The 12607-nt window shown below is 36.2% G+C and overlaps 1 protein-coding gene across 1 annotated transcript in view; it reads left to right on the top strand.

Annotated features, from left to right (window-relative positions):
* Ptprq (protein tyrosine phosphatase receptor type Q) overlaps nt 1–12607 on the top strand; it is a 194640-nt gene that overhangs the window by 169435 nt on the left and 12598 nt on the right. The window contains exons 37-39 of the mRNA XM_028754570.1: nt 614–695; nt 4230–4320; nt 7678–7754. Coding sequence (XP_028610403.1) covers nt 614–695; nt 4230–4320; nt 7678–7754 — 250 coding nt within the window. The remainder of the gene's footprint in view (nt 1–613; nt 696–4229; nt 4321–7677; nt 7755–12607) is intronic.

Raw genomic sequence — 12607 nt, 5'->3', positions numbered from 1 at the left:
CTCTCTCTCTCTCTCTCTCTCTCTCTCTCTCTCTCTCTCTCTCTGTTTGTTGGAAAGACCTTTAAGCTGGATATAAATCATAAAAGCATGACTAATTGCATGGTAACTGGAGAAATGCTTTCTCTCTCTCTGGGGTGAAGCCTGCATGTCTGTATTTTAGCTTGGGAAGTAATATGGGGATATTTAAACTCCTTGGGGGCTTAAAAGCCATATCATTATGAGAATGAAGTCACTGCAATATTTTATATCTTCTAAAACCTTGTAATGTGTAACATTCTTCTGTATGACAAAGAAGTATTAATGTGCTTTTAGGCGTCAATGATGACTTCATGCCCTCACATTTGCTTCAAAACTTTTGTTCATTAAAACGCTAAAGCTTTCCTTTAAAGTCACCGAAAGAAAGAAAAATGGAAGAATCTTGTACGATGGATGTAAAAAGAAAGTTTACTTAAAGAGGGAGAACTGATTTTGTAAACAGGACAGGGTGACTTTAAAGGACTGTGTGAGGGGAGGTTTACAGTTGCTTAAGTGTTAACCTTGCAGACAGTGCCCAAGCTTTCTCTTAAGAATACAAGCTAACACGGTTCCATTTAATGCCTTTCTTTACTTGAAGACCGATAAGCAAGAAATCCTTCCTGCAACACGTTGAAGAGCTTTGCACAAACAACAACCTAAAGTTTCAAGAGGAATTTTCGGTATGTTGCCAGCAGTTGTCACAACATTGCAAGACCTCCGGTGGTTTCCTGTGTCACATTTCATGTCCATTTTAAGCATGCAAGGCCATGAAGGATTCTGGCCTTGATAATCAATACCCAATTACCAGGTTGATTGTTTAGATAGTAATGTTACCCTGGGTGGCCTTTGCTGCAACCTGATCAGAGTATTCACCTACTGCGTTAGGAGAAGGTGGTCTTCTTCAGGCCTCCCTGCAATAGCAGCCTGGCATCAGCCCTGCTCACCCACTCTGATGGAGGTACAAATCCAGAGTGATGGATTCATTAATTTGCATTTGTGTATGATCTTTAGATCATGCTGTAAGTGTGAGTGTAGTTTTTTATTTGGATAATTGTGTTAGGTTTAGACACTTGACGATTCCATGTAAGGACGTTGACTATTGAATATAATGAGTGCTAGCCAGTGTGGATTCGTGGTATAACATGATCACGGACCAGAGTTTGATGTTTGCAGGCATTGCAAATATTACTACTACTTCTTCTCATCCCATCACAATACAGATAAGTAATGTCTGCATTAAATAATATCTATTTCTAGATTATTATGAGACAAGCGCTTGATCCCACATGGAGATATGTAAAACGAAGACCTCACTGTTTAAATTATTTTAAAGTTGAAAATAATTTCACCTGTTAACAATTTTATGTTTCTTTTGATACATCTTATTAATTATTTGGTGTATTGCATATCACTAAAATTGAAATTATGGAGAGACATAAAAGTTAGATCTGCAATCTATTGTGAAGCTCCTAAATATCTTATCTAGATGACATGATTATTTTACATTGTGAAAGCAAAGTATATTTTATATTGGATCCAGAAGTCTATTTCTACCTTTTTTTTCCATAAATTTCTTAGTGTGTGAACTCCTGAAACAAAGAATCACACAATTGGCTTAAGTAATTCGGGATTATAAAATTTCAGTTTCTCAGGGAGTAATAACAGTAACTGTGAAAAGATGAAGGGGTGCCCTGCTGCTAGATGGTCATGCTTCTTAAGTAACGCTGGGCCGGACTTCGAAAAGTCAAGGCAACCATGAAGTTCCTTTAGCTTTTATATAAAAAGAAGTTTCAATTTTTCCCTAGGAAAAGTGTAATTTTTCTAGAATAGGATCAAACATAGTCAAATTATTTATGCCCGAGTATATGGATACTTGTATTGGCAAATATATATTTTTATGTATTAGAAAAAATTCTAGGTTAACTTTTTGGGAGGCCATGTTGTTCTTCTGTAAAAACAAACAAACAAACAAAACCATCCCAAATAATTCTTATTCTAGTTCTTTATTAATTTTTTAATCAAAATAATAATTTCATAATAAACATTTATACTGGATGCACAAAGCTGACTAATCTTTTAGCACAGTCTATCTTTTATGTATTATTATTTATTTTATTTATTTATTATTATTTATTAAACTTTCTATTATGGCAAACAATGCGTGATACATTGGTATACATCAGTTTAGCATTTACAAGATAATGACTTTAGACAAATTACCTAATCTCTCTGCACGTCAATGTCTTCATCTGTGAAAAGATAGTATCTTCCTCACTGAATTGAGAATACTACAATGACTATGTACCGAATGGGTGGAAAGTGCTTGGCACAAACATCAGTTACTATGTTGATGATCTCCACCATATATAAATTCAGATTAGAGTAAGAATTGCAGTGATGAGACATGCTTTAAACAGGACAACTGCATCATGATTGAGACGTGCATCAAGATTCGAGGATCAATGCTAAATGCTCATTAGGAAAGACTAATGAAATTTGTGATGTCTAAGATGAACAGTAGCATGAGCCGAATTCTAATGAGAAGATAAAGGGAAAGAAAGTATTCCTGGGAGAGAAAAGAAATGAAAAGCGTGGGGAGGCCAAGAAATTGGCTCATTTTGTTCCCATGAGAAGACATCAAACAGGAGCAGAAAGAGATACCTAGGGAAGCTCACCAAGGCTCTATGTTCTAATCAGAAGACCACCCAGTATCATGATGCTGTTAAAACTATCAGCCTGGTAACTGAGATTTGGTTATCAAATCCAGAGTCTCTTGAAACCATCAATAGGAACTTGTAAGTGAAATAATTCCAAACTGTGTCATTTTCAAGTTAATTTCAAACTCATCTTTCTTTGCCTTCCCTTTTTCTGTGCTTCTAAATTCTTGACACAGGGAAGTTATTTGGAGTGTCCTAATGCTGTTATCTTTTTATGAGCCTTGTTGCTTATAGTCTACCGTGGTCATGATACTTACGCATGTGAAAACAACTGTTCAGACTTTTTTTTTTAACTATCAGAAGAATAGAGAAAGGAGAATTCTTGAATATGATTTATAATTACATTAAAATGGAAACATATGCTTTAAGTTCTTTACATGGCCTGAAGTAATCTTATGAATAGCCATTGTCTGCCCAATAAAATACTCAACACAAGTTTTCACACCAGCCTCCTTAAAGATGCTTGCATGAGAAAGAACAAGATAGAGTGCAGCATTTTTCTCTCAAATGTCAACAGTAGGTCTCCCTGACCCTTCATCTGTGTCTGATCATTCTAAATCTCACCTTTACATTCCATTATCAATTTAACAAGGCCAACTGAGTGCAGCATTGACCTTTGACATCGTCTCAAACTGACCAGGGTTGCGCCAATTAATAGGCATGAAATCACACTGTCTGGGGAGAAAAAACAAAAAATAAATCATTCAACTCCCTTCTTCCCTCTAAAGGGGTATTAATATATTAAAGAACAGTTGTGTGCACCTGATGAATCTGTGGGAAGCATGTGGCACCTCAGTGCTCTCCAGAGTTCAGTGAAATTATCTCTAGGGAAAGTCTTTAGTCTAACTAATCAGAATCACTCGGAACAGAAATGGTGATATTTAGAGAGAATCTTTACTATTCATTTGACCTCGTTCCTATGTCTATGATAGGAGTTTTAATTAAAAATTTAAAAATGATGCCTGGGAGACTAGCTCTGCAATAAAGATTGCATGCCAAGCATAAAGCTCAGGATTCAATGCCCAGTACCAAATACACACAATTAACAATAAATTTTAAAAAATTATGAAATGATAGCTCAGTCTACTATCCCTTCAAGCATCACAACCTGTATTGGATACCTAGAACTTATGTAAAAAGCTACCCATGGTGGCAATTATTGATAACCCCAGCCTTGGGAAGGTGAGCAGAAATAGGTCTCCGAGGCTGGCTGGCCAGACTAGCCTCAGTCTTGGCAAGCTTCAGTCCAATGAGAAATGCTTTATTTAAAGAATTTTAATAAAATAAAATTGGCCTATGGCACTTGAAAAATGACACACAAGGTTGTCCTCTATCCTGTTATATGAAGATGAACACACACATACACACACACGCACACACACACACACACACACACAGCTAAACAAATGAAGGGTTTAGAAAAAGAAATTGGCTTTTAATGGGCAGAATCTTATATTTAGCAAGTTTAAACTTTGCAATGTTTTTTTTTTCCATTAGGAATTACCAAAATTTCTTCAAGATCTCTCCTCAACTGATGCTGATCTCCCTTGGAACAGAGCAAAAAATCGCTTTCCAAACATAAAGCCATGTAGGTGCAATTCCCACTTATAGTCTGACTATGAAGTATTCAAAAATGGCCACCGTCTTAACGGTTTACATTTATTTAATATTTTCTTACACATTCATTGAATTCCAGTAGTACATTTCGTTAACAGTGACTTTCAAGTTGTATCACATTTGCTTTGTTCTTAATTACTAAATTTAATTTACATGGTTTCCAGTTTGTTCACCAAAGTTTCATTTATGCAGGTGCAAGAAACTGTAGATCGACCTGCTTTACAGCTTTGTAATTTAACCCTTTTAACATCTTCCTATAGAACATGTCTCAAACAGAAGGGAAATTAACACTTAGCTTTCCTTAAGAGAACAGTAGTCTTGTGGAACATAAAATTGCCTTGCAAAAATACTAGTGGATGCTCAGAGTCAACATTTGTTGACTGAAATTCTTTTCTGCAGAGAGGCAGAGGTGCATCTTGCTGTCAGACCACTCCACTTTTCAATTCAAGTAAACAAATGGTGTTATTGTTTTAAGAATTAATGATGGCTTGTGGAGGAAGAAGATTTGATATCCCTGTATTACTAATATGTCTGTTTTGGTCCTTTAATGAATCTCCCCCACTCGATGGAATTCTAATCCAATGCAGTTTTATATTGAGAAATTAAGAATTTTGATGCTCTGAAACTTTGTTTCAATATACACTGGAACACAGAATGATAGTGATGCATCCTCGTAATCTCAAGTAAGTGGGGGGCTTTTGGGTGAACACTGAAACTTCAAGAACAGTCTTCTCTACCTAAGGAATTCAAGATAGACCCGAGTAACTTAGTCAGACCCTAGCTTGAGTTCTAAAATGGTTTTTTCAAAGAACTGGGACTATAGTTCATTGATAGAAGGTTTCCAAGCATGCAAAAACCTAGAGCTTCAATAAACAAACAAACATACAAACAAACAAATAAACACATTGAGGAAATTCCTACAGATCTTGAAAAATGCTAGTTTAGAGAAGACTATAATCCCACAAATAATTTAAATGAGAATAAGCAGAATACAGGCTGATAGTAGAGGATAAATTATTCGCAAAGGCAACCAGATTTACAGGATTGTGATATCAGAGGTTATGATCCACACAACCTTGCAGTGCCCAGGAAGTAAAATAGAAAGTAGAACAAATAGCATTAACTCCTGGAGATTTTTTTCTGCAACAAAAATAAATCATAAGGAAATGACTTCAGCAGCAAGATGAGAAAGCCATGGGGTGACAAGTACAGTAAATGACTGATAGTCTCTAAATGTCTGAAGTCGCAACCTTTCTCAGCATGCCTTTTATTCTAACTTTAAGAACATTAACTTGACTTGGATGCACCTTAAGTTAAAGTGGGAATGCCCATGTTGCTAGATATGTTTCCACTAAATTTCTTCTAGACTGCCTGCAACATGCTTATCAAAGTGGCGTTCTTTATAAATAAATATTATATTCTTATCTAAAGGCCACTACCATGAGTTCATTAACATTGAGGTCTAGTTGCATTATATAATTGGTACTGGTTTGCATTGTGTCAGCATATATAAACTCAAATAAATCTAACTAATCTCTAAGATGTTTTGAACTTAAAATATGAAAATCTGAGTTCTTGAGTTCTATTGTCTCATTTGTTTGGAATGAGATCTTGGTTAATTATCCCCATTTTGACTGAAAGAATATTCAGCCCATATCCATATTACTTTCATGAAGAGAGGGGACGAGTGGTTGATGGTAGTAAATGTTCAGCCCCAAAACAGTAAGGATCATAAATGTCTCAAGCCTCCATACTGAGGCTAAGATAAAAATAATAAAACTTCCTGGGATGTAATTTTGTTTTGTGGCTGTCTTTCTTTGTGACCACCAGCAAACCATTTGTCTGCCTGTTTCTCCTAAGGACATTAGAAGATTCGGTAAAATAATCACTTAAATCACCTTACCCAGTACTAGAATGTGTAAAGCATTCAGGCCCTCATGGTGTGTAATCGATAGATCATTTCCTTTTAAATGCTCATAACTTGCTGAGTGGATAAGACCATAATACCTCCTGGGGCACTGAATTCTGAAGACACCAATCCCCCATCCCTCACTAGAGCTAGAAGTCCTTTGTAATGTCACAGCTGTGTCTGTAGGAAGGACAGCATATTTTCACATGCAAGTCAACACAGAGACAGTTACACAAACAAGAATTTGTGGTTATGTGTTGCCATTGGGCTTGCACATAAAACTGGAAAAGTGTGTCTTGCCTTGCAATGAAAGAATATATTTCAATAGAGTCTGAAGTTTTGCTTGAGCCAGCTTTGAGTGCCGTTGTTTTTCCCCTGAGTAATGTCAGAAAGAGAATTCCAAATATCACAGTGCCTTTTGGAAGATATTAGTTTACAGGGCTTTGGGATACTAGAATTAGCAGCGAATACTTGCAGACGTGATTTCCAAATCTCTGTCTGACAGGACACTATGACCTTAATATCCAAATACCATGAGAAAAAGTTTAGCATGCTATTAACTCAGTTCGTTATAAACAATCATATCAAGTGAATAGCTTCCCAGTGGCTTCCCTTCCTGAAGTACAGGCTAATCATAAAAGGCTCAGTCTCACTGTCATGTAAATAATTTGCAGAAATTTGTTGGAAGATTAAGAGTCTCTGAATTTAAATGCATTGGTCATAACTTCTCACAATATAATTACAACTTTTTAAATAATTCATATTGGTATCTACTGGTATATGCTTTAACTTGGGAAACATGAGAAAAGTACAAAATTATGTCCTGTAAGCCTTCACGTTTCTTCACGAGAGTTAAATAAATATTATAACTGCATAGTACAGTTAAGGCCAGTAACAACCAGAGAAGCTAAGTGATCCACTCAAGACTGTAAAAATTCATACCCAAATCCTCTTCTTAGTTTTCCTCCATGAAGACAATAAAACCCTACTTCTTTTCTTATCCAAATGCTGATAACCTAGAGTCTGGCAAAGACTAAGCATGTATAGGTCTCTTAGCTGCACAACCCAGCTAAACCTCTGAATCATTCATTCAAAGATATTTTGAGGTTCCTGTGTTTAAAGTTATCAGTAAACACTACAGGTATAAAATTAACTTGGTAAAAATCCCAATATGAATATGGCACAAAATTTGTAATCAATTTTGTAATAATGTGTGTAGGAATTCTAAAAATATATCCAAGATCTTATTGATATATTTGTGTAGTAAAAATATTGGGACATGAGAGAATGTTTTTTAAATGTCATACTCATATATGAGTTGGGATTATTAGATTTTGAACTTTTTTATTACTTTCATGGTATAAAGGTCTTGGGAATTTGAAAATCTAATTATGATTTCTTATGCTTTTTTTTCCTCAGACAACAATAACAGAGTGAAGTTAATAGCTGATGCAAGCATCCCAGGATCAGATTACATTAATGCCAGCTATGTTTCTGTGAGTTACTATTTTCCTAGATAATATATTTTGATAGAGAGTGAATACTAAAAATTTCATATCTTTAAGACAACAAATTCATTAAAACACTATGGAATGGAAAGTGATGTTTACCCAATAGCAACCTGATGCGAATGTTGTCTCAGAGATGGGGATATACAAACTTTTGATTAATTATTTATTTCACTGGTTCGTGCAGACAGAAAATCTCTTCCTCTTGCCATACCTGATCTTTGAACCATTTTATACACTTTGTTAATATATTCTCCGAACGTAAGGTCAGCTAATCTCTCTGTCAAGGGAACATCAGTTAAATTGAGAGACATTCTCACACAGTGTAAAAACTTGTTCTATACCTTTCTCTTTGAGATATGGAGTCCATCAAAAGAATGATGATGTAGCCTCTCGGAAAACATGAGTGGATCAACATGGAGACAGTCATGATGTACTCAGTGTAGTCTCTTGCATATCAGAGGTGATAAATTCTTACTGAGCCAGACTGAAACTGGAGTGAAGCCAGTTTGTCCTCCATCCCTCTTTTTCATGATTTTTTTTAATGGTCCATAGTCTTCACCATGCTGGGTACTCCAAACCTCTGTTCATCTAGGACCTCAGCTTGGCTGACACAGTCTTACATTTTGAGAGTGGGAAGAGCACATTTGATCCTTTAATGAGACATTCACCTCAGGAACGTTTTCTGAATACCATTGGAATTTGCTGTTGCCTCCAGGCTCAATTCATTAATTTTCTCCCAGAGGAGATGAGTTCATCTCTAAACAACTCTATTATGTGATTTCAAGGTAGTCCCTTTATGGATTTTTTTTTCTAACTGGCTTCAGTAGGAAGTGGTTTAACCATCATTGTCTTATGAGCCTACAGATACTGGAAGATTTCTGCTGCTTTGCACACTCTCTAGTTTGATATAATTTTCCTATCCTTAGATATTTTCCTACTCAGTGACCTGTCACTTCCTTCAACTTATTCCAATTTATTTGAGATTCTTCTATGATACTTCATCCTTTTCCTTACTCCAAGTTTCTGTGAAGTGGTTTATGTGTAGATTATATTGTAATTCCTTACTCGTCAATGTTAATTCTAAAATTACAATCATATATTGGCTCTTACTGTCAAGGGACTAAAGAAGTGAAGACTTTTCTACATAGCATTTAAGGGAGGGTCTAGAGAAGGTATGAATTTTATGCAATTTTGATGTTAGATCTGTAGGTCTCTATTCAAATGACCATGTGAATATACGATTGTAAAGTTTTATTCATTTATCAAATAATTGAGTCCCTGTGATATGAAACTCATCTCTAAATAGTACACTGAAGTTTTCTGCTTACTATTTTAACTGTAGACTAGGCCCTAAAGCCTGCTAAAGTCTCACTTTATGCAATAAAACCTAGATATCTAGATTTTTAAATATAACCATTATTCTAGTGATCAAATAAATGTCTTGCAATGTTCTAGAGTAGGCTAAAGCTAAGTTGTCATACTATTTCCAACTTGCCAATAAGTAGATCTAAATCAATACCTCATTTTCTGTAATGTTATCTCAAATATGAGACAATGTTAGAACAGGACATTATCTGGGCTCACAGAAACTCAAGTGGCAAGCACAGGCCCACATGGGTCTATACTAGATCATCTGTGTGTATATGTTATGGCTATTAGCCACCCACAGTGGGAACAGATGTATGTCTGATTCTTTTGCATATTCTTGGGAATCTTTTCCTCTTATTAATTTGTCTTGTATAGTCTCTATGTGAGGGTTTTTGCTTTCTATTCTTCTATCTTCTTTTGTTGTGTTTGGTTGTTGCCCCTTGGAGGCCTGCCTCTTTCGGAAATGGAGGAGGAGTGGATCTGAAGAGAGAGAAGTTCCAGGGGACAGAGCTGGGAGGGATGGAGGGAGGAAAGACAGTTTGGGATATGTTGTATGAGAGAAGAATCTAATTCGAATTTAAAAGAAAAAAATATAAGAAAGAAAACCACAGAGTTCTAGTAAGCATGAAAGAAGCATATAGATGACGTAGCAAAGTAATATTTATGAAATGATAGTGTTCTCTCTAAATATTATAGTTGTCAATAGACAAGTATTACCAAGTGATAATATGGTTTAAGTATGAACTGGGGAGATGGCTCAGTAGTTAAGAGCTCCTGTGGTTCTTACAGAAGGTTCTGTTCCAGTACCCACATGGTGGCTTTCAACAATCTGACAGTCTCCTCTGGGATTGGAGGGTACCAGGCATGCACATTGTGCATATGTATACAGTCAAAGTATTTACATACATAAAACAAGTACATATTTTAAGAAAAGATGGTTTAAACCATCTTTTGCTTAACTAGAAAGCCTAGGTTTTTTGTGACATATATTCTGTTACAATAAGGTGATGTTAAAATATGTGAAATCCTGTAAAAGAATATTTCCTGTGACTTACATGGCAAGCAGGAACAGGTGAAGGAACTTCGTGTGAAACCAGGTTTGTATGTGTATTGTGCAAGTGGACTGCATTGCTAATACTTACCAAGAAAACATCTTTTACTGGAGATACCTGGAACAAGGGAAAAATACATAGAAATGATACCATGATATTTCTCACTTCTCTACCTCCAAACTAGGGCTTCATTTATCTCAGAAAACAAGTGATGCTTCAGTTTTGTTTTTACACTTCAACGGAGAGTTGAGGAAGCATCCCAAAGATTAAGAGACGGAGGCCTCACGGATTTCTTTCCATCTGGGAGCCAAGGATAAAGGACTAAGAGTAGTGAAATCATTTGTCTGTGTGAAGGAAAGCAGGCTCCAGGAAAGGAAAGGGAGGAGCCGGTGACATTTAGGAGTTACTTGAAACCAGGATCTATCACTGGACTCATGTGACAGTACATACCCATGTTCCTCTGTCCTGGGCCAGGCTGGGGAATTGTGTTTCTTTTTCCAGGACTTAGTGACAGGCCATAAAATTTTGATAAAGGGTGTACTGTGACAAAGGAAGGAGATGAGAGATGGCAACCTCACTGGCAGCTAATTGTACCAATATATCTAAAAACAGTTCATTGGGACCAGTGGTAAAATGAGATTTCATGGACAAGAGGAAGGATCTGCTGCCACGCATGGAAACCAGGAATACTCTATCAACAGCTTTTAACACACATTTACATTAAGAATAACATGTGTGTATTACGAATAACATGCTATGTTTGGAGTTACTAAGTGGGATTAAATAATTATGTTTTTGACATTGATTAAAAATATACAGCTTTGTTGGCAATAGTTAAATTACTTTTATAGTTCTTGGGTAGTAACCCCAGGCAAATATTAAAAACCAACTTATGGGTAGCCATAAAACCTGCCATGTCAATGGTGGTGATGAGCCCTGAACCACACAATGAAACTTAGACTTTATTTTTTTTACTAATTAGTATACATTGTTAAAACCATTCAAACTGCATTTTCTAATACGGGGAAGCTTTCTAGGTAATAGGTCTCTACTCAGAGGAAATGAATTTTATATGTCAATACTTAAAACTAGCAGCTAAGGTAGTAGAAAGAAGCGGTGTGCTTTCATAACTCTAAGAAGATATGAGGAAGGTGTCTGGAGAAATTCCCATTGGTCAACTGTGTTTCGCATCTCCTTAGCATTCCTTCATAGAGTTGCCTTAATCGGAACAAAAAAAAAAAGGTATGAAAACCAAGGATGAAGATATATAAACACATATATATATATATATATATATATATATATATATATATATATATATATGATGTATTTAAAAAAATAATTGAAAATAGGATGTCTACATTTAAAACTCACCCAGGGAGTGAAAGAGGCAATTAGAACACAGGCCACCTTCATGGACCACCCACCACGGACCTTTGCCTTCTTTTAAAAATAATAATAATTAAATTTACTCTTTGACAAAAAGAAAAAGAAACAGCATAAGAAAAGGAAAGACTGACAACAAACCTACTGGTATACAAAGCATATTTACCATCCAGTAAAATGTGGGTGATGTAGTGTGATTTTTTTTCTTTTGCTATATACTTACTAAAACTTTTAAAGGAATAATAATATTTTTAATGTATTTATGTTTGAGCTTTTGCAGAATGGAGTATAGTTCATAGTGTGTAATCTTAATTAGTATCCAACCTAGTTCCACTCTAGGGATGTCTCCTTCCAAATCTAGCTCGGTAGTCTATATCCTTACCCACGGTCACTAAACATAAAGGACTAAGCTGCCCAGTTCCTCGCTGCCTGTGTCTCCCCCTCTTCACTGAATCTAACAACCTGAGTCCATGATATCAAGTACAGGACACAGTATCTGAAATATGGATTGCCCTGGTGCTGTTTGTATTTTGATGCTAATTCTGCTTCCTGAAGAGGGCCAAATCGAATACTCAGGTGATTCCATGTGAAACTTCTCCACATTTTAACTGGTCAAATAAAGGCTAGATCCTGTGTATGGGCAATAGAAGGGAAAGGTGAGGCTGGACATTTTAGAAAATGAGAGAGGAAGGAGAGGAGAGACACAGGGACAGAGAGAGAGAGAGGAAGATGGAGGAAGAGGAAGTGGAAGACGGAGCAGAACCACGTGGCCTGGAGAAGCCGCAAGTAGCAAGGGACCTCATAGCTGGGGAGTAGAGTAGTGTAGTGGTAGATCTGCCCAATCTAGGCATGCAGCTTATAAGTATTATAACTGAGTTGTATGTTTTTGCAGGGGCATATTTTGGTTGGAGATTTACAGATATGAATCTGGCTGGTATTAAATACTAAGACTATCTGGTATTCCGTTTGGGATTATTTAAATGGGCGAGAGAGAGAGAAAGAGAGAGAGGGAGGAAGGGAGGGAAGAAGGGA

Source organism: Grammomys surdaster, unplaced genomic scaffold (genome assembly GCF_004785775.1).
Source record: "Grammomys surdaster isolate TR1022 unplaced genomic scaffold, NIH_TR_1.0 126028, whole genome shotgun sequence".
NCBI lineage: Eukaryota > Metazoa > Chordata > Mammalia > Rodentia > Muridae > Grammomys > Grammomys surdaster.
Note: the sequence above shows the minus strand (reverse complement) of the source record. Positions and strands in the feature narration are given on the sequence as shown.